The 23,121-nt window shown below is 44.1% G+C and overlaps 1 protein-coding gene across 6 annotated transcripts; it reads right to left on the bottom strand.

Moving 5' to 3' along the window:
- Positions 1-467: 467 nt before the first annotated feature.
- OPTN (optineurin) lies at positions 468-23,121 on the bottom strand. Of its 6 annotated transcripts, none has more exons than XM_075711851.1 (14): positions 23,088-23,121; positions 22,041-22,220; positions 19,976-20,178; positions 17,223-17,381; positions 15,737-15,813; positions 13,491-13,625; positions 12,272-12,350; positions 8,721-8,836; positions 7,890-8,039; positions 4,333-4,426; positions 3,510-3,668; positions 2,670-2,800; positions 1,646-1,725; positions 468-1,419 (listed from the first exon to the last, which is right to left on the bottom strand). In XM_075711851.1, the coding sequence occupies exons 2-14, from the start codon at positions 22,204-22,206 to the stop codon at positions 1,298-1,300; spliced, it is 1,671 nt and encodes a 556-aa protein (XP_075567966.1). In that variant the 5' UTR covers positions 22,207-22,220; positions 23,088-23,121; the 3' UTR covers positions 468-1,297. The 6 variants fall into 6 exon arrangements, with proteins under 6 accessions (XP_075567966.1, XP_075567995.1, XP_075567973.1 ...); XM_075711880.1 differs by having other exon boundaries at positions 13,491-13,622; XM_075711858.1 differs by lacking the exon at positions 23,088-23,121 and adding an exon at positions 22,811-22,831.

Here is a 23,121-nt window from a genome sequence, read left to right as displayed (position 1 = left end):
GTTCTTTTCAAATGAAAAAGATTGCATTGATGGAGATCTGTTAAATCCTGAACTCCCCTTACTCTGTCCCACCTCCTTCGTCCCTCACCCGATTTACTACATCTAATGCTATTCTCCGTAACTCCTGCAATGGGACACAGTAAATGTGCATCTCTCTCTTCCCTTCCCTGCCAGCTCCCAACAGTGCAAATGTTAGCTATTTGCAAAAGACATGAAACTCCTCATTTGCATGGATCCCAGCAATTTGCTCGAGTTGTTTCCTGCTGTTCGTGCCAACTCATATTTTGTTAAGAGTTGTGTGTTTTCCTCTCTTATACAATGGCAAGTTAAGAACTTGTTTTTGTTGAGATAAAAACACCAGCGAGGACAAGAACAAATCTAATACACTACAGTTCTTTCTACATGAGCTTTTCAGCCACAGGTATTTGCAATCCTGTTTCAGCCTCCAAAATATTCACAGGCATGGATAATTTTATACGTGCAATAGATTTATTCTGAGATGTTAAAATCCATTATACTCTTCTCTTTAAATTAGGTTACACCCATCTCAGCTCTTTCTAGCACAATACTGTACAGGTTCAAATGAATTTGTTATAATAAAGAAGAATCAACACACCTTAAAAATGAACAGTTCTATAAAACCAAGTGACTTAGGTACACTGGGAGCTACATATATCAGACCTAAATGATCTGTTTTAAACCTTACCCACATCTGGCTAAAGCAAGAAGTTATGTAAGCCATCAAAAATTTAACATCAGATTAGTACGGTCACAAGGGCAGCAATAAAATGCCATCTGGAGAAAGAGCAGGGTTTGTTTCAAATGCTCGATGAATACAGCACTACTCCATTTTGCTGGAAGCTTCTCAAACAGCTTTTTAATGTATTAGTTTCCTGATACATAGTATACGAGAGATGAAGTATTTACAGCCTCACAGTACTTTAATTGATCAGCATATATCCCATCTCTCTGCTGACTTCAGTGATTCAGCCCCATTCTGCAGGCTAGCCATAAGAGCAGAGCACATTGGGGAATGTTCCTTCAAGATTTCTTAGCAGCAGACACACTGGGAGTTCTTTAATGCATCCATGTTGTTAACCTATACAAATTATTTTCCTAAAGCAGATTAAAACAGGATTAGTAAGTACAGGACAGGGTAGGAGTTTTACCCTTTTCCCATTGAATTAATGAGAAAACCCCTGAAAACCTCCTTCATGGGATGTAGAGTTGAGCAGGAAGAAGAAAAAATGTGTTTGGCAGGTGAAATCCCAGAAGATGAAGAACTGGAGGGCATCACTCAATTAATGCAGTCCATAACGTGAATCTGCAGTGTATCCAAATCAGGTAGAATTTCTTCACATTTGGGACATGAATACATGGAGATATTCCGCTGCTCTGGCCAGTCTTGACTACCGGTTCCTGCAAGCAGAGAAATGATTACCTGTTGTATTATTTGATTTTTCCGCTCTTTTTGTGGAGCGGTGGAAAGAGGATTGGCGGCTTGCTCCTAACAGCCAGAGAATCACGCTCTCTGCAACCACCCAGTTGCCAGAATAGCCACAGGGGAGCTGGGGAGCTGCTTGCAGCCAAACACAGCTGTTTGAAACTGAAGACAGCAGGGCCTGGCCCCATGAGCTTACAGTACCTCTTTGGACAAGGCGAGGTGAGTGTTCCCGATCTGGCGCCCTGGCTCCGTGGCGATTCTGCATCTCCGCCAAAGAGTTTCTGAGAACAAAAAAATAAGTCAAGGGCTCTGAAAAAAGACTGAGCAAAAGGTATCTTCCCTTTGTCCCCAGAAAATGTAAGCGGTTTCAAAATAAAGGATTTGCCAGTAAATCATGTCAACTGGTCATGCATTTAGTTCACAACTGCTGCTCAGGAGCAGGACCTAGCAACATTGCTGCTTTGTGAGACTGTGCCAGGGTCCTGCTGAAATCAGGGTCACACAACTGACACCAGCAGGACTTGGGCAGCTACACACCTAGGGATCTGGGGCATACTCCTCTGGAAAACTCCCAAGAACTCTCAGCTATTTAGGGCAAACTGCAAATTTGATTAAAGTAGAAAAGCAAATTATACCAGAAGAAGGGTTCAGTGCACAGTTAATGTGACATGTAACTTGATTCTTCAAATTCTGGGCACTCTTCTTGTACCCATGGCTTCCACAAGATGAGTGGAGGACACATGGTTAATATTTCTTTTTTCCTCCTTTACAGCTGAGAGTGCTAAAATGGTGCAATTCCAGGGTATCGCAGTACTTGAAACTACAGGTACTCATTACCACTGCCACCTGGAGAAGCAGCAGATATCCCTGGCACACATGTAGCAAGCTTAGCTGCAGATTCACCACTAAAATTGAGGCCAGTACCCAAAGAAACTCAAATAAACCAGCAGGGAAAATTTACCAAGTGTGAATCATCCAAAGTGAAATCTTGCTAAGGCACCCAAGTAAGAACTAATGCACCTTACAGAGATTCTATCACAAAATTAAAAAGAGAAGTCAGCCAACTAATTTTTTTTTCTCTTTTAAAATTCAAATTAACCAAGAAATAAATGTCTGCAAAGTTGTTTGCCTTTCTACTGAGATGTTAGCAAGACAATGTTGGTCAACTCCAGCACACAGAGTAACAAGGCAGTCCAAAGGCAGCTCAGCTGAAGTCTATTCTCACCGGCCAAGATCTTCAAGGTTTTGCTGCTCTTTTAGCAGGTATGCCAGCTGGACAGCCAACTGCTCCTTCTCCTCATGGATCTTCTCTCTTGCTGCCCTCTCAGCATGGAAGTCAGAACAATAAACCTCCATCTGATCAGAGAAATTAAATCATGCTGAGGATTTGTCACTTAGACTGAACCATAGTCATATATTATACGCGAAAATAGCAAATCTGTATGATAGCCTGCATCTACTTAAAACAGTCCCACAGCATCTACACACTGCAAAGGGAAGATCTGCACTACTTACAAGGTGAAGAAGACTCAGTAGTTTCTGGATTCTGTGTAAGATACTTCAAGTGTCTTATCTGGGACAGTGCTATTGCCCTCTGCTGTACAGAGGCAGAAATGAGGTATGAACAAGCAGTGAGGAGGTGACTTGATTGATGACACAGACAAATCTGTGGCACAGACAGTGGAACCGGGCCAAGATGTCAAGTTCTGTGCCTTAAATGTGAGGTAGACCCTTTCTTGTCACTGCTTACACATACTGGTTTGAGTAGAATCATCCCTAAAACATATGCAGTGATTCTTAAGACAGTGGTTTTAAATACACAAACACATCTATTCCCAGCTTTTGTTTGTTGTGCCAGACTCCAGCATACACAGTTCCTCCTACAGAACCATAGGATATGGTGTGAAGGCTCTACAGGGATCTGCAAGGCAGGATGAGTAAGGGAATTATGCTCTGGAATTGAGGAAACAGATATTCAGTGTTCCAGATGAGCCATTAAGTAGCTCCTACTGGTGTCTGAATACTGGGTGGGGGAACTAGCCAATTTCTGAAGAAGAGCTGATACCTGAGCACGGAGCACAGCCATGGTTTCAAGGTCCTCCTCTTGCTTAGCAATTATCTGTTTCATTTCATCTATGTGGAGCTGCTTTGCAGCAAGGGCTTGTTCTGCCAACTCCACCTTTGCATTCAGTTGTTCCACCACAACTTTATCCACTCTGTCCAGCTGCAAGGAAGAACTATGATTATGAGATGAATATGACACTGCTTGAAGTGATAGTTTGCTTCTTACTCCTCCTGCCCTTGGAAAAGCTTCCAGTTTTGGTCATCAAAGGAACTTGGACTAAGACAGCAATGGTGATTGGTATTTTAATTTAAACATTAGTTTTGAGCTTTCAAACTACATTGCATCAAGGTAAAAGAGAACTCCTTAACAGACACTGCAAAGGATGTTTTCCCACTTTCTAAAATGATACAGAAGAATCTGGGACTTCCATGGAGCCTCAGTTATGAACAAGATCTCACTGTGGCAGGCATTCTGTTTAAGATTACAAAAATGTTTAGAGGTCTGCCTTCCCATATTTACAAATTATGCTGCAGGAACACCTATATGCCTTTGCTATCACTGATCTTTAAGGACTGGACTCCCTACTGCACTGCAGATTAGACCTTATCTAGAAGACACCATGGAAGTACTGATGTGTGGATAAAGTTTTCTATAATTGACAGCACAGGATGTGTGTTTATCAGAGCAATGCTGCTATGTTGCATGCTGTATCATGTGGAAGGGATGACAGTTGTTTCCTAACTGAATTTGTTCCTAGATACATTCTCCCATCCCTTCCTGCTCCCCCCTAATTAGTTATGATTTCTTCTTGTGATGAGTTTACCTCTTTGAGTTTCATTTCATCAATTGTTTTCATTGCCTCGGTGAGTTCAGGAAGGAGTTTGTTGTATGCATCCTGCAAGCTACTAAATCTTGCCCTGTTTGTAAAAAGAAAAGAGGTGAAAGTTTGAAACACTTAAAAATTCTTTGAAATCTAAATAATCTGTTAGAATTTAGAAAAAACCACCACCAGCTCCTTGAAAATTAATCTCCGTTTCTGATGAGAAAAAAAATCATGTTCCATATCTCAACATCTCTCTTCCAATGAGTTGTGTGCTGCTCTATCCATGGACTGAGACCAAACAAATGTTCCTACTGATCATCTGCATTTCAGATTGAAGAATCCATCACCCAATATTTTTATATCAAGCTCACAAATTCTGTTCAAAATTTAATACCTCTCTTAGGAAGACATCCAAGTCTTGACTCAGAGACTTCAACTGAAGGAGAATTCTTGAGGAGACTCATAGAATAGTTTGGGTTGGAAAGGACCTTGAAGATCATCTAGTTCAATCCCCCCTCCCATGGGCAGGGACATCTTCAACTAGACCAGGTTGCTCAGAGCCCTGTCCAACCTGACCTTGAATGTTTCCAGGGGTGGGGCATCTACCACCTCTCTGGGCAACCTGTTCCAGTGATTCACCACCCTCAGCATAAAAAATTTCTTCCTTATACGTAGTCTAAATCTACCCTCTTTTAGTTTAAAACCATTACCCCTTGTCCTATCGCAACAGGCCCTGCTAAAAAGTTTGTCTCCATCTTTCTTATAGGCCCCCTTTAAGGGGGGGCTGCAATATGGTCTCCCTGGAGCCTTCACTTCTCCAGGCTAAACAACTGCAACTCTCTCAGGCTGTCTTCATAGGAGAGGTGCTCCAGCTCTCTGATCATCTTCGTGGCCCTCCTCTGGACTCGATCCAACAGGTCCATGTCCTTCTTATGTTGGGGGCCCCAGAGCTGGACGCAGTGCTCCAGGTGGGGTATCATGAGAGCGGAGTAGAGGGGGAGAATCACTGCCCTTGACCTGCTGGCCATGCTTTTTGTGATGCCGCCCAGGATACAGTTGGTCTTCTGGGCTGCAAGCGTACACTGCCGGGTCATGCTGAGCTTCTCATCAACCAACACCCCCAAGTCCTTCTCCTCAGGGCTGCTCTCAATCCATTCTCTGCCCAGCCTGTATTTGTGCTTGGGATTGCCCTGACCCAGGTGCAGGACCTTGCACTTGGCCTTGTTGAATTTCATGAGGTTTGCACGGGCCCACCTCTCCAGCTTGTCCAGGTCCCTCTGGATGGCATCCCTTCCCTCCAGCGCGTCAACTGCACCACTCAGCTTGGTGTCATCGGCAAACTTGCTGAGGGTGCACTCAATCCCACTGTCCATGTTGCTGACAAAAATGTTAAACAGCACCGGTCCCAATACTGACCCCTGAGGAATACCACTTGTCACTGGCCTCCACTTGATCAAGCTGTTGACTGCAACTCTTTGAGTGCGACCATCCAGCCAATTCCTTATCCACCGAGTGCTCCATCCGTCAAATCCATGTCTCCCCAACTTAGAGACAAGGATGTTGTGTGGGATAGTGTCACATGCTTTGCACAAGGCCAGGTAGATGATGTCAGTTGCTCTTCCCTTATCCACCAATGTTGTAACCCCATCGTAGAAGGCCACCAAATTTGTCAGGCACGATTTTCCCTTAGTGAAGCCATGTTAGCTGTCACCAATCACCTCCTTATTTTCCATGTGCCTTAGCATAGTTTCCACGAGGATCTGCTCCATGATCTTGCTGGGCACAGAGGTGAGACTGACTGGCCTCAGTGCCCTAAGGATCTTGAACCCCACCATTTCATGGTCACTGCAGCCAAGGCTGTCCTTAAGCTTCACATTCCCCACCAGCCCTTCCTTGCTGGTGAGAAGAAGGTCCAGCATAGCACCTCTCCTCGTTGGCTCATCTATCACTTGGAAGTTATCATCAACGCATTCCAGGAACCTCCCGGATTGCTTATGCCCTGCTGTATTGTCCCTCCAACAGATATCGGGGTGGTTGAAGTCCCCCATGAGGACCAGAGCTTGTGAACGTGAAGCTCGTCAGTCTGCAGAGCAGTGCAGCAGTTCTGCAAGGGCACCTCAGGCTTTGGGGGAAGTCTCTTCCTCCTGCTCATCCTCGCTGTTGCAACCATCCATTCTCTGCATTATTGGCCCCCCTCACTTCTGTGTGTGCTGGTGGGGGAGTTTTTGGCTGTTGGGCTGTGAGCTGTGGGTCCACTGCAGAGTGTGCTTGGAACCAGCTATCTAACTCCTTCTCAGCCTCCCTGATATTACGCAGCCTTCTCACTGCAGCCTCCTGCTGCAGGAGGTCCTCTACCCGGGCACAGGCAGGTCTGCCGCCTGTCTCTGCCCCAGGAGAAAGATCCAGCCGCTTCCTGCAGTCTGAGGTCTGCGCTGCAGCCTCTCCCTTCAGCAGCTCCGTCTGGGCGGAGGCATTGGCCGCTGGGGTAGATGGTGCAGACCCCCCCAGCCAGAGCTGCAGCCTTTGCTCTCAGACGAGTGCCCACCGTTCTTCCTTGAGGGTCAGATAGGACGAGTGCCCTTGACCTGTGCAGATGGTCACAGAACGGTGCCCAGTTGCTCGGTTATGTGTACTTCAAGTCTCCCACTCGGAATGCTCCTCCTTCAAGGAGGTGCCCTCCCTGCACGCCCTCCAGCACAAACTGCCACGCCATGCCCTGGCTGACGCGCCACATCCTGTTTGCAGCGCTCCTGGTTGCTTGCGCCCTATGGCAGGCAGGTGTCTGCGCTCCCCTGGGGCTTCCACCCTGTACACCGCGATCCCCCGCTCTGCTGCAGAACGTGCCTGCACTGGAGCTGATCGCCTCTGCAAGAAGAACCAGACACAGACTCCAAATATAATAAGCGACTTCTCCAGCAGCTGAAGACAGGTCCTTCAGGCAGTTCAGCCTCTCTGTACAGCTTGGACTGACATTTTCATGCTCCTTACGTGGATTGCACATGAAAGGGAGCAGGGGGCCAGAGCAAACAGCGAGTCTCTTTACCTCAGCTTCACTGCATAGTTACCTCTCTTAGTTGCACATGTATTGTAGAGACTGTAGATCTCTTCATTAACACCACTGTCTCATCACTGTAACCACCTGACCTGTCCCTACCCTCCAAGCTGTGGAGGCATTTACCCCTGCTAGTCAAGAGGGCAGCTGTTGTCACTCTTCTGCTTTCTCTGCTTGTATATTATACCTGACCCTATTCCATCTTTGACTTTTTGACAAAAGTCAAAACCAGTCAGAGCTTACAGCTCAAATTTTCCTAAGTGAGGGGTTCACTAGACGAAAGGATACAATTTGGGCCTAATGTGGAGACTCCAGATTCAAAGTGACACAGACACTGAGGTGAATGCAGGTTTCTAGTTCAGACTCTACAAACATAACAAGGTTTCAAAGCGTGCAGAACACAAAACTCATATTTCAGGTTCAATTCCCCTTTGGCCAGGTTTCCTTGGACTTCCCTTCCTCACTGACAATACCTCCCTGAAATAAAAAAACAAGTCATACTCACTTTTCTTCATGTGTCTTGGCTTGTTCCAGCTTGAGCTCTGCCTGCATGCTCTCCACCTGAAGTTCCAGCTTCTTGATGGTGTATATTAGCTGCTGCTTCTCCTCCAATTCTGATGCAGCAGCCGAGCTTTTTCTTTCCAGTACTTGGCACCTGACAGAACAAGGAAAAAAGGTTGATCTCTCTCCTGTTCACCTTTTCCTGACGGATTTGGCACACTAGGCATAATACAAAAAGAATCTTTCTGTTGTTCACTTTAAAGGCTTATTTTGATGAAGAACAAGGAAAGACAAAAATGTATCTATACACAACCATCAGAAAACAAAGCTACTGAAACCAATACTTACTTTCTTACTATTACGAATCTCAAAGAACTGGAATTTAACAGAAAACTAAGCAACTAAAGTGAGGGTCTTGTAACCACTTTTTATAACCTACACAACTGGTCTTCAAAAGCACACACAGTTCACATGAAAAGGTTCATAACTAGGTCCCTTAGCTTCTTCCCCTAAGACTACAACAGGGGTTGATTATGTGAAGCAGAAAACAGGAAAGATTTGCCTTTACATCAGGAAGGGTTAAAACCCAAATCTTAAAATTCAAGGCACTGGGGTTCTATTTGTAGAACTAGGTTGGCAGCTCAGATTTTCTGACAATTACTGTATTTCTGTACTTTCATCTCCACTTACAAAGAAGGAACGATCTTTTACAGCATTTCTATGAAAGAGATATTTAAGTTGATATTGGCAGAGCTGGAGAATTTCCCAAAGTGTGAGCTGTCATACAAATACACACTGGGTGTCACAGCAGAACCTTTGTTCTTCTGAACCTTACTTTTCTTGAAGCTTCTTCTGAATCAATTCTGCTTCTTTTAACTTCTCATGGGCTTCCTGAAGCTCTTTGAACAGAGCACAAACTTGCAAATTCAGGGTTTCTACTTCACTGCCAACCTTTTAGAGGAAAAAATAAAGAAAATTTACACATGGACAATTCAAGATAGGAAAGTTACAGGCTGAGAGATCTAACCAGGAGGTATCATTCTTTCTCTAAAGGAAACAGCATAAGTCAGTACGCACTGTTACACTCTATACTCAGTAATAAGGCCCCATCCACAAGGCTTCACAATTACCAATTATTCTTAAATATGGCAGAACGCCATTTTGACTTAACACTTTCAGAAAATCCAGGTGACTCAAAAGACAATGCTATTACTGACTTTCCAACATTGGCTAGAATACAACTCATGCAGATGGGAAACAAATCTACATTTTCTTTCTCAGAGTTCACAATTTAAAATACACATGAGCAAAGCAAGCAGACGTAGTGATTACTGCTACTCCTCTAAGCAATGGTTATAGTTTGTCAAAGAAACATAAACAAATGATCTACCCTTAGGTAGGCTTCCAGCCTGCTAGCATCAGCGAGCTCTTTTGGGAGAGGTGTGACAGCAGATGTAGAACAGAAGCAGTTTGGAAGTAGAGAAGTAGAGGAGGCAGACTAAAACGTAGACTTTCTCGTCCCAGTTATATCCTGCACTGGGATTACCCTTTCCATTCTAGTTCCCTCCATTCTTGTTTTGCGCAGAAAGCAGAGAACACAGAAGGTTTTATGCATTGTTATTTATTTCAATTATGTATGAAAGCCCCCCAGCCAAATGGCTCTCTCCCTACACACATCAGCCTCTCCCATGCCACACGCATGGGTACCACAGGACTGGAAGGCTTCATCTCTTGACTTTTTGAAGGAGAAAATACAACCCCATATGGTAACTCCATTACCATTCATTCATGAATCAACTTTGCAAACCAAGAAGAAACGTAATCAGTTTTGTTGCACGTCAGTGGCCCTCTCATTTGGGTTTTAGCTCACAGGAAGATCAATGAAGGATCCTAAAGACAGGCAAAAAGCAGGAGGAGGAAAGAAACAGCAGCTGTGTTTTCCTCCAGTCCAAGACACAAAGGACATGCAAGAGTTTCAATTCTTAAAATATATCCCCACACTCTAGAAGATGTGAAACCTTTGACTCCTTCTGGTTTGTAGTCTGTGGAAGTACATCCTGGAGCTTTCCTAAAGAAACATCTGAATCTCATCATCATGCTAGCATCAGTTTAATTGTCCCTAGTACTGTAATTTTCATTGATAATGTCTTATCAAGTGCAGGGAAACTCTCCAGTCCAGCTTGGGAATGAGCTGGGTGGCTGTGGCTAACAAGATACCAGGTGTGTCAAGAGCACGCTGCTGTCCTATTTCCTTGAAAAGCTCCGTTTTTCTAGCAGGGAAAGTCCACCACTTCCCCACGCAACCGAAGCAATAGAAGTTGTTCATCCATGATGACCTGTGAACACTTCCAGCTTTCATCTCAGAGCAGAAGTGTGCAACACAGCCAATGTGACAGAGGGGCAGACAGAACACAATTGTCAACTGACAGATGTTGCTGAGGACACCCTCCACAAGCTGCCCAAGCTACTATCATTCACCAGTCGTACTGAGCAAAAGGGACAGAATATAATGGTGTAAACAGTCACAAAGCACATTGCACTATGCTTTTTCTATCTCAGAAGCAAAAAACCATAGTTCTTCTACCATCATAGCTGCAAACAAGCCACAAAATTATTTTATGCAGCAATCCAACTAATCCAATCACACTCACAGATGAAAGCACTGATTTTTGTAAGGTGATGGCATTTCAATTTGCAGAAAACTAGGCATCAGTAGAAACTGCCTTACAGAAAACATGTCCACAAATGAAACCACATATCACTAGCAAAAGTCTGACTTCTAATAAAGCTGCACTGTGAGTTCTCAGTCCCTGGTGAAAACCATCGTAATTCAAGATATTTTACTTAACAGGAACACAATCAATCCATGCTTCTGGGAAGCAAGTCTGGCAGCCTTGCTGAAAGAAAAGGCTAACCTGACACAAAAAATCCCATCACACAGTACAGACAGTCTCTTCCCAACACCTATTTCTTAGCCTGCCCAGGAAAGGAGCAACACCTAAATCATAGCCTCCTAGATCTCTGCTTCTGGGAAGCTTGAAAGCAGCCTCACATGGAAGGCAGAGCAATAACTGCAGTGGTGCTTTAAGACTTGTCTCAGGAGACCTGGTTGAGGTTAGTGTCCAGCTGCTGCTTGACAGAGGATGTGCTCTAGCCTCTTCTCCCCCATCCACTCCTCACTCTCCAAACACAGCTGAAGCAGGTTTGAAAAACTTTTCCTTCTCTCCCAGGATGTCTTCAAATGCCGAGCCCTCAAACGGTCCACGCTGCACCCCCACGTTGTTTCATTACAGATCTACATTTTGCAATAGGAGCAGATCATATGATTCCCCCTACAAGAGCCCTCTGAAGAAACCCAGCAGCATATAAATGGAAAAACGAGTGCTATCACAAGGATCTCACTACGCTGATCTCAGTATCAGTACTTAGATGAGGAGCATCTGACTCAAGCTGTAACTCAGGCAAAGTTGAGATAAAAATACTGGAAAGAATTAACTGAGACATCATCTGCTTTCCTTAGAAAGGACATCTCTTGGCCTGACCACAAACTGTTGTTGTTTAACTAAGCCAGCCCTGCCCTAAAATACTTGTCCTGGCCTTCAGAAGGGCACACGTCTCCAGCAGATCCCATAGCATATTTGCTAGCCCCATGCAGCACCTCAGATAACCCACGCTGCATCACATACAGGCATTCTTAGTTGCCTGTATTATGCAGTTGCAGTGAATCTGAATGGATCTCCACTGCTATGGGAGCTTACATGCTTACCTCACATAGAGACACCTACAACAGCAGGCACATGAATTTAGGTGTCTGAATCTGGAGCTGATTCCCAACCCCAACATCCATTCAAACCCTTAATTGGAAACAACAGGACTGAGTTTGCCTGCAACTGTGTCTCAGTCCAAGATAGTTATGTGCCACCATTGTAGTACATCTCACCAAAACCACATAAAAAAGCCAAACTAGGTGCCATATAAGCTCCACATTTAAAGTATGTTTTACAGGATGCTCTCATTAGATTCTGATCCAAAAGCTGTCCTAGCCAGCAGTGAGGAAACTCACCCAGTCTAGAAGGCATTCTGGAGCTAGAAATGACTGCGTCTCTCTCTGTTTAGTGAGCATGGCCAGGGCAATAAGGTATACCTGCAGTTATGCCATGCTTCCCTAATTCTTGGCCACCGATCTCACCCCTTTTTGGTGGCTGGTGTAATTTGGAACCACCTCTAAGATAAGGATTGGAGAGTTCAAAATTCAATTCCATGCCCTGTGTGGGGTATTTGCCCCTTGCTCCCTGAGTGCAAGTGGAAATCTAGGCCCTGAGGTTGTTGGCCTCAACAAGCAAGCTGTATGTTGTTAAATCTCAGCTCAGGAGGACAGGTACTTACAGCCTCTGAACTCTCCTCTTCTTCCTGTTCAGTTTGTGTCCCACTCTCCAGGCAGGTTTCCTTCTCCAGCTTTGACAGTCTGGAAAACAGAAGGATCCAACAATGATGGATTTGGCCTATATTTAAAGTGAGATTGTGACTATTCAAGGATTTCATGCAAGTGATGTACTCTCTTTCTAACATCACAGCCACAAACGAGAGGCAGAATTGAAAGCACAGACATGCAGGAAAGCCTGCACAATCATGGGGTTTCCTGAAGAACACAGAACACCCAGCATGTATATTTAATTAAAATGGATGTATAGGTCTGCAGGTGTGGTGAATGACAGTGACATTCAGTCTACACTGATCAACCTTCGGTACAGTCCAAAACTGCTAACCCTTTGGAAATGGGTCAGTCTGTTCACTGAATCCAGTAATTAATATTGCCTCTATTTTCCTTTGATATTTTCAGATGCTGAGATTTCCAAGAATCATTTGGCTATGGCTCATTACCTCTTCTAAGAAGACCACATAGAAGCAATGACCATGACACCAACCTTTCGTAGCCGAGAGCGTCCAGAAGTCTTACTCCGTCTCTGCAAAGTGGGGATTTGCAACAGCTACTGCTTAGGCAATTTTCCACGCCTGAATGTCATGCTGATTTATACCAATATAACTGAGCTGAGATGGACCCTCATGCAGGTCTCACTGGAAAAACTCTCTTAGACAAGTTTGCAATTAAACTTATTTTAGACATTTCTAAGAAGCTTTTCCAAGTTCACACATGGCTAAATGCAGCCTGCCAATATCACGAAGATGACTGTGATCCCCGTTTTATACATAGTGATTTGCTCAAGGCCCCACACGCAGATGATTCATACACAACCAAATAACTATGGAGCAGTGAGTGCAGAGAACATCCTCAACTAGTCATCATATCATTCTGACATAATCTGGGGAAAGTTCGAACCCAAGAGGAAATGGATAATTTGTCTTGATCTGTGGTGCTATAGGAAATAATAATAAAACATGGAAACTCTTTTGCTCATGGAAGAGAACCTGTGGTTTATCCCTATAAGGACTACCACAAAAATAAATTATTACTATGGAGTGCTTGGGAAATTCACCATCCGGGTCACACTGATATTTCAGCTTGTCTCTGATCAGCCACAGACTTGGTAACTGCAGCAGCCCTGAAAGAAGACACCCCAAATGTTACAGTGCACCTACTTCATACCTCTCTTTGTGATCCTGCAGCTCCTTCTCAAGTTTTTCCCTCCTCTGAGTTTCATTTCTAAGGCAGCAGAGCAGCTGGCTCACAGTTAGCTCCTCAGACTCCAAATTCTTCAATTCATCTGCAGGTTTGCTCCTGCTTCAAACCAAACCAGAAGTAAGTAACAACAGCTATGATTGTACTAGAGCACTCTCTTATCTCCAGTTCTGGGACCCAGTCTGAGAGGCCACCGTTACACACCATGCTGAAAACCAACATTCTGAGCAAAGGGCTCATTCCCAAGAACCGAGACCTGCCCACAAGCTGCTAGCCACAGTCCCAGTGTGTGCAAATGCAGTCCTTGCTTTGCGCAGTGCTCAGACAGTCCCCAACAAGCTGGGGGAACAATTCAGTAGTTAAGCAAGGAAAACAAAAGCAGTCAAGACAATACAAAACACAGTGCATTTATTCTGACCTACTTTGCAGCCCCTTCTGTAAAGTGCTGCTGTCTGTTCCCAAAATTTTTTTTTTTTTTCCAATGAAACATGCAACATTTCTTATCTCTGTGTCATTCCATTCCAGGAAAAGAAGGCAAGTTCCACCAAAAATAGTCATCAGAAATTGCTTTCTTTTTCAGAAAAAAATCTCTTCAATCATGTTCTATAGTTCTTTTGAAAATCGCATTATGCTACTGTAGAAATGAACTGAAACAAACACAAAACTCTCTGAAAAATAAGGTAAGTTAATTTCCTGGTGATAAAATACTGTATTCTATTCCCTCCATTTTTACGTCCATCTAGAGAGAAAGTCAAAATCCCCTGACTATATGGTAAGACAGGCAGGTTATATACACTGTACACTTCAGAAGCTCAGCACGTGGTTTTTATTTTGCTTTTGCAGTTAAGAACAGAAAGTAAAGCATAGTCCTCTATGTGCTCCTGAGAGCTAGAAATCTTTGGTGAGCAAAATTCAATACCCCAAAGACAGTGTTCTGCCAGGATATTTTAAGTAAATAACTTTTATCAGGGGATTTTTAGTACACCGTTCTACTCTTACAGAAATAAACCTGTCCTGAGTGGATCACATTTCTCTGAACCTGTTAACAGCACCAGTCTAAAGTTTCAATGCTGGACAAAGACACATGGTGACACAGGAAATATTTTAAGAGGTATATATACCCCCTGTTCTTGTAGATGTGGCCCAGATACTCATCAAATGGTAAGCAAGTCCCACAGAGAACGTCTTCTCGTAATCCAAGTGTTCTCATGAGTCACCGCTAACAACAAGCTGAATACTCGCAGCCCAGTCTGTGGTCAGCAACTCTCAGTTTCATCCATGACCGTAACTTTCTTTTTCCCCCCCTTCTTAACTGCATGCTGAGGGACAAGTTTTCTATGTCATTACATTAAAATGCTGTTCTCCCTTGCAGTGACGTAGCAGGTGACAGGGGTTTAAGGGAAAACCTGTACACAGAGCACAGCTTTCTGGCCTGCTATGCCCTTAGCATGTTCTATATCCTTTCCTTCCAAAAGCAAAGGCCACAAAGTAAGAAAGAGAGTTCAAACACAACCATCTAGCTGCTCAATTGGGCAGTATCCAAAATGGAAAGTTTAATAGTATCAGCTGTCTGTGTCCATGAGGAGTACAGGTTCAGCTAGGGGCAAGAAAGTCCCTTATGCCCTTGAACTGATGTAAAGATCAAATTTTGAGAAGTAACCTAAACAGAATGCTGGTATCTTAAGCCTAGTAACCTGAAAAGTAAGGACTACGTTATTGCACTCTCTGTCTACCCCGCCGTGATACACTTTATACCAACCACACACAAACAGAACAGACAGCATTCAGTTCTGCAAGACTACAAGATCTCTGATTCTTACCAACATCATTATAATTGGGTAGAGGACAGCTACTCTATCACATGGTCTCCAATGACTAGAAGGGAGGGAGTCCCCGCAGCCTCTACCTTTTCTTTTTGGCCTCCCTTAAAAGCCTGAAAAGTTGGCAAGTCAGCATGTACATAAACGCCTGGCCAACTGGCCAGAATATGCACTCCCTCTTGTCAGCTAGTGAAAATTGGCAGGAAAAATGCCAGAGCACTGAGGGTCTTTCTGACATGGTAGGAAGGTAGAGCTACTGCAGCGGAGGGATGCAAGGCCACAGAAAAAGCAGGATTTTCTAGTGCATTCCTCATAGAAAAAACTTCCCTCACATTGAAAACAAAACACATTGCAGAAGTCTGAATCACACACATCACACAAGAGCCTACATACATATATATAGCAACGTTACTGGTCATTTCACCACCATTCTCTTGATGTTCCTTTGCAGTTCTAGTTATTTCTCCTTCCTAGAAAAGAAAAAACACTATTACCTTGGTATTTGGACTAAGCAGGACACAGTTTTATTTACCTGAGTTAAGGAAGGAAGAAAACCAGGGAAAACTATCGTGGCAATAAAAATAAATGAAACACAAAACTCCTACAGATCGGTTTCATGTTTGGAAATTCTTAACTTAAATACTTCACATGCCTTTCCCTGTATCTCTTCCAGACTTATCAGAGAAGAGGAACAACGAGATTTGGCCTTCTCCTTTCATCATCAACTTCCACGGCCACTCTCCCCTCTGAAGACAACTGGGCACCACACAGCAGCAGCCAACATCGCTGCAGGTGACTCAATATAAGCCTAAAAACCACCCTCCTGCCTGCCAAAAGAACCACGCTTCTTTCCCACTACAAAACTCACTCCTTGTTCTTCACAGCACAAACGCAAATCTTTGTAGCAAAAAAAGGAGAATGCATCCTTGAAGGTTTCCTGTAGTTTGAAGTTTTCTTCAACAACTCCAAACAAATTTTAATTAAATTCTCTTAATTTCTTGTTGCACTTGTACTTTCCAGAGAGGGATCTGCTATTATGGGGATAGCAGAGACCCACATTTTCACATTTCACCTGTGAAGACTTTTCAGATACAAGAACAATAGAAAAAGTAGAATTTTGTGCCTCTAGGGAACACTCTACAGCTTTGCACTTAAGTTTTGTTTGCCTACATCTTTACATATCTGTCAGTAGAAAGTGAGCCCCATTCTCAAAAGAAAATGCCCTCCTCTGTGCATAGGTGTTGCCCCTTAACAAAACATAGTACAGATCTTCCCAGGAGTTCCAACTAAGATAAGACTCTTATAATTTTGAACTTGTCTGAAGTCACCTGCTGGACCATGTTGTTTTTTCCAGAGAGTATTTTTAGTGTGATGGAGGCTACCTATGAAATTAATTTACTCTGAGCATGAAAGTGGAAGGACAAAAATAAATTCCAAGTCCTTTACCACTACATCTTGTAACACACAAATGCTCCATGTCAGGTAATCTAAGAGACCACAGAACCATAGAATCATTTAGTTTGGAAAAGACCTTTAAGATCATCAAGTCCAACCATGCAACTCTTCTCCCAAATATTCCGTGCCTATATCTTGTGTTACTGCTGTTGCTGGCAGTTTGCTGTTCCCTCTCAAAGAGGCACAAGACTTGTCACCGACAGAGGTATAGATTCACTCTTTCTACTAAAGGAAAACAGGGTGCTAAATACCTCACTGTAGAATGTCATCAAGTAAACATTGTCACCGTAATTACACTCAGACCCGACTTCCTCATCATTTAGCCTGGTACGAGAAGAAAATTCAGTTTGCAAAAAGAGGAGGACCAAGCTGGAACCAAAGTTTCTGGCTGCAGGCCATTGTGTTCTTTATTCCCCTCACTTACGTTCATCCCAATCTCCACAAAGGAATCCTCTGCTGAGGAGATGTTCAGCTTGACCTGCAGTTCTGAAATGATGGCTAACAGATCTGCCTTCTCAGCCTGGAGCCGCTGCACCTGGGATTTCAGCTGCCTCACTTCCTTCTCAGGAGCCATGCATCCCTCCTGAGATAAACAAACCCTGCATTAGCCAACCAAAAGGAAACACCAGCCAAGGAGCACAGAGCCTGAACATAACAACGGTGTCCCACATCCCTTCTTCTCTGTTTAGGTTTGCCTGGAAAAACCCAGTGTACAGATCCCTGAACTATGCTTTGGTCCACTAGACAGCAAAAAGTCTAAACTGTGAAACCAAGTTAATCAAACAATGAGTGTCATGCTTCAGGAAAACACAGGCTTGGTTCTCTGAATGCACAGATAATTAGGATGTAAATCTTTCCCTGAATCTATGCCTCTCACTACCAGGTAGGGTCTCAGCCAACCTACAGAATTATTGTCCAGAATTATTTCATTTTTTCACCCATATCCTTATTCCTCTTTTCCCAAATCTACCTAAGATTCTAGGGAGAGAAGACCAGTGGGCAGAGAGCTTTTCCACACACCCTGTTTTCAGCCTTCCTCCACCATACAACTTCTCTGTACCCCATCTCCATGTATAAATCTCTCCCTATATCCCTTCCCTTCCACAAAGCCTCTGTCCCTCAGAGATTCTTCCCAAACTTTATCTCTCTGTCCATTCATGACTGTCTCCTTCACTTTCTGCCTCTTCCCATTCCCCAGGATCCTCAAAACCCTCTCTGAAGCCTCTACACAACCAGGAAGCCTCATTTTTTTCTCTCCTTTAGGTGCCTCTCCCCATTATGAAACTTTCCCTGTGAGTTCGTTTCTTTGTCATTTTGTAATCCGAGCCTTCCACCTCCTGGTAACACCTTATTATACCACATACCATCAATGTAAATTCTGGACAATTCCTGGAGTCTGAACTACATTCTAATCATTCATGCCAAATCTCCAAACTCTTGCTATGCTGACAGTGCCTGTCATCCTGCAGTAACACCCTAGCCACCTGACTTGCTGCTGTCTCCGATTTTGTGCTTAAGCTGTAGGAGGATGCAATTAAGAGTCAGCTCCAGTGAACAGAGAGCTTTACAGCAACCTGTGCTAACAGAGGTACAGTTTTGAGAGAAACCCTCCTATGAGTGCTGGTTTATCACTAAGGGAGACAACACAATACATCTGTGATTTACTTTGAGTGAAACAGAGATGTCACTTAATGGTAGCAATAGGCTATAGTCTATCTCAGTTAACAGTAAAACACAGAGGTGAAAGTAATTAGACTCAAATTAGTCTTTCTGTCAGAGGAAATTTTTTTCATGCTATTTCTAAACAAAAAACAGAAAAAAAAATTGAAGTAGAACTAAAGCATTCCAAACAGAAAGTCATTTGGCTTATATGACAGTCAGCCTGAAAATCATGATCAGAAATTAAAATGTTGCTGTCTAAATTACAGTTATTGCTGGCTGATAAAACTGCAAAGAGTCACAGAAGAACCAGTGCTTGCTCTATGAAGCTCTTGGAATGATGTAATTAGAAAAGATTTATTTTTACTTATCCAGATGTTGGATTACTCAAGCAGGTTGGGTCACTCTGTCAATAACGTACTTTAAGTATTCAAAGTACAAGAAGTTCTAAAACAGGTAGAGGCAGAATAAATCCTCTACTTCCTCTTAAAAAGATACTCCAGATTTATGAAATTCTGTGTTTCCTTGACAATCCTGAAACACAACTTTTAGCCTGTAAAGATTGTGTAAGTAATACTTACACAATCACACTTATTTATACATGACTTTCTTCCCCCTTGTAACTTCTGACCTCATTGGCCAATTTTGATTTACATGCTGAAAAATTTCTTACAGAGTTCCATAAAATAGGCAGTCAGGAGAGTCTACCAGTGTCTATGTTGAGAAAAAGGCTAAAACGCTCATCCTTCTTCAGGCAACAGAGAATCCATAGGGGGCCTGGAGGTACCGGGTACTAGGATGCATTGCTTTGGCTCTGCATGAAACTTCTCATTAAAACACCTCTTCACATGACCACATGGAACACAAAGCAGGTTTTGTTTTAGATGTCTTCAGTACTACCTGCAAAATGTTGCCTGGCTGCTAAGCAATCACCTGAAACATTAGAAATGATGTGTTACAAGGGCCAAAGGTTAGGCAGAGGGAGGAAGATCAGTTAGACTCAAATGGGGCAGCAGAAGCACAGATCTAATCTGACCTCAGTAAAAGAGTTTTCATGAGAGGAGAATGATATAATAAAATAGATGGCAGGTAATTTTTTTTTTTTTTTTTTCTTACATGTCAACTTCTCCCTGGAAACACAAACACAAAAGCAACTAAATGATCATGACAGATAGATAATCTAACGAGCAAAGGGAGGGATAAAGTCAAGAGATACCCAGCAGTAAGCAAAATAAAGAATGAAAAGTTAGCAAGAAATGTTAATATTTCTTATGTCAAGAATGTTTATTATTATTGTTAATTAAATGTTAATGGAAATGTATATTATCTCAGGTGTAGCACAATTTTCTGTTACTACACTCCAGGAAGCCCCACTTTATAATAAGGCCAAGACCTCCTGTTAGAGCGTAAGGATAAAAATGAAGATGTTAACAAATCTCCAAACCTCCCAGCGTGATGAAGGGACTGAATGCTCCAGACTTCCAATTAAAAAACATGTCAGTCCAACCAATTCCTTACCATTTCAGCTCCTTCTTCTCTTTCCTTTAAGCTCTGAAGTTGTTGCTGTAGCTGTTCATTTTCAATGCACTTGGCTAGCAAGCACTCCTTAGCCTCCTTAAACTTTAACTCGTAAAATTCTCGTTCTTCTTTCTGCTTCTCTCGCCAGATGGAAAGTTCCTCATATCGGTCCTTCATAGCTTGGTTATGCAACTTCATGGCTTCTAAACGATAGCCAGAGACAAGACATTGATTTGCATTAACACTCTGTCAATGAAACAGCTGATTTCCACTACACTGAGCTCAGCATTCTTCAGTATCAAATGGGTTAGTAATAACTGGGTACAAAATGGGAACCCCCTCCTCATGTACCTTAAATACCAAGCCAAAACTAAACTTATTATAGTCTGTTAGCACTATAATAAATAGCATGAAACCCACTGCTGAAATCACATGCCCACACTCTCTCACTTCTTGACTTACTCCTAAACCAAGAAGTACAAGCAAGAAGTGTGATTCACAAGAGGTACCTGGTATCTTGCTGCATGTGTTATTCACATGATCAACCCAAATGAAACTACTGAACTGAGATTCTGAAACTACTGAGACGTGGTAGGGAAAACAGACATCCTAGACTGGTAAATTACTGCATGAAAACGGATGCCATCAAATCAAATGTCTCAAATATGCCCAACAATGCTCTGCTTGAACATTTGGTTAAGATTTGATTGAAAGCATTGAAAAAATACACCCGACAACTTACAGCAAAGTCAGTTCCCCCTGGCTGGGAAGCCATGCATACATAACAAAGTCAGCATGTAATGACGTCAGTCTTACTATTGCAAAATGTGTACAAGATTTTTAGGAAGAGTCAATGAAAGTATTTCAGAGTTGCTTTTTTTAAAGCAACAAACTTAAAGCCAGTTGCTTGAAAATCTTTTATACATTGTATTTTGCAGTAACTTCCATCACGTCCTGATGTCATATTATAAACTGCCAACAAATCCTTCAGGTTATGTAAATAAACGTAGCTCTGGAGAATGATTCTGCAAGGTATGAGTTACAGCAGCTGTAAATATGGTCCCGAAACATTATTTTATATGATATAGGACCTTTTAGCAAAATACCAGAGGTACTTCTAGAAACAACTTTCCTGCCAGATACCCATGAGACTCCAAGGCAGAGAACTTGGACCAGGTCCAAAAATGATTCAGGCAGAATTTAAACAGTAGTGTAAAATCACAGCACAGAAGATACGTGACTTCATTCTCTGCTGCTGTATAAACAGCATGGTACGTCTGTCTTCTACACAGAAAATTCCCAGATCCCTTTGGTTTTGCTCTTGGTTTGCATTTAAAAAAAAAAAAAAAATTCATATCTGACACCTAAACTCTTGGGATCCAGAAACAAATCTATCTCACCTGAAAGACCCAAATCATTAGGCATTTTCAGGGAAACCCGTTGGTTTCTCCCAGATAGACCCTGCCATGGCCACTGCTACCTTTCGAAGTACAGAAGGTGCTGCCCTATCTAAACGTTCACAGTCGTTACTACACATGGTGCAGCACAGCCTGCTCCAATTCCCCCCTCTGCCCGAGAGGATGCAGTTCCTTTCAGACAGCATCCTAACCCAAACTGCTCTGGGCACTGTGCAGTACCCACTCCTCCTGATGCAGCTGTGGCAAAGCATTTGTCTGTCTGTAATGGAGCTGCCCAACAGTCCTAAAATACAAACCAAAAAAGCTTTTAGAGGTTGATGAGCAAAGAGCGTATCATAGCAAGAGATTTTTCACCTCAACTCCTAAAATAGACAGTGCTATACTGCTTATATGTATAATTCTAAAGCAAGTAAGTCCCTCATACACTGGGCTGTTCTCCCCCTAATCTTCCATATTGATTCAATTTGATGTGTCCTATCAAATTGGCCTTGCCACTTGCAGAGTCATTTATACAGCGAATGCTACCCAGGTATAAAATGTTACCCAGGCACGGGCAAATGAGCACAGTCCATACTCATAGGACAAAAAACCCCACAGAAGAGACTCGGGGCTTTTGTATTTCACGACCAGTTCACACGCACATTCACCTTTTAAGTCATTGTTCTCGGTGATCAGTTCTTTCATCTGTTGTACCATCTCTTCTGGGGTGTAGGTACTAAGGGCAGTGGCAGCCACACTGTCCGTTCCGTTTTCCATTGTACTCCTGGGACGCTCACCATTTTCAGCAGGACGGCTCTTCAACTTGCTGGACATCTCTGACGCATCTACTACAAGGTTTGCAAAGAGAAAACTCTCGATCTCTTGCCCAATAAATGTTTATAAAGGAAAAGTCATCATCCCTTCGTTTTATTAAGGCAAGCAAGCCACACGTCCTGTTGTAACACAGAGGCACCTTCCAACCCCTCTGTCCCCGCTACACCAGAGCATCGTCGAGTCTCCATACCCCATTAACCCCTCACAGGACTGCATGAATAAAGCAGCTGCTCCCCGGGACGTCTCTCGGGCTAGCCGACCCTTCCTCGGGAGCCCCTTCCTGCGGGACTGCAACAAGAACCCCTGCCTCACGCACTCTCCCCTCCCGCCCTCACCCGCCCTGGGCGGGCGCAGCCTGCCGCTGTTTTGGGAGGTCGGCAGCTCCCGTCCCCGAGGAGAGCGGGCTCCCACCCCCGCCCTGGCAGGGCCCGGGCCGCCGCCGCCGCCCCGCTCGGCCTCAGCGCGCCCCGGCGCTGCGTTTCACCCCTGGATGCCACTTCCGCTGATTTTTAACTTTCGTTTTCGCTTTCTTGTCCCCTTTTTCCTTCTCCACCGCACACCCGCCACCCCGCCGCGGCACCGGGGGAGGCTGAGGCGCCCGCACCCGCCTCTGCCCGGGCACGGCCGCTCCGTCCCGCCGCCGCCCCACCAACCACCCCCGGGCCGGGGGCGGCCTCCGGGAGCCGCAGACCGGCGTCTCCGCCGCCTGCCCTTCCCCGGCGCGGCCCGCCCTCTCCGCAGGCCCACCCCGGCTCCGCCGAGTCACGGGCGAGCCCGCCCCAGGCGACGGCGAGGGAAACCGGCCGCCGTCCCCCCGCGCCGGGCTGGCCTCAGGGGCAGCCGCCGCCGCCCCCTGCCCAGCGCCGCGCCGCGCCGCTCACCCCCTCACGGCGCACCCATGGCGGCGGCGGCGGC

Source organism: Pelecanus crispus, chromosome 1 (genome assembly GCF_030463565.1).
Source record: "Pelecanus crispus isolate bPelCri1 chromosome 1, bPelCri1.pri, whole genome shotgun sequence".
In the NCBI taxonomy this organism is placed as follows: Eukaryota; Metazoa; Chordata; class Aves; order Pelecaniformes; family Pelecanidae; genus Pelecanus; species Pelecanus crispus.
The sequence above is the reverse complement of the archived record's forward strand: the minus strand, read 5'-3'. Positions and strand labels throughout refer to the sequence as shown.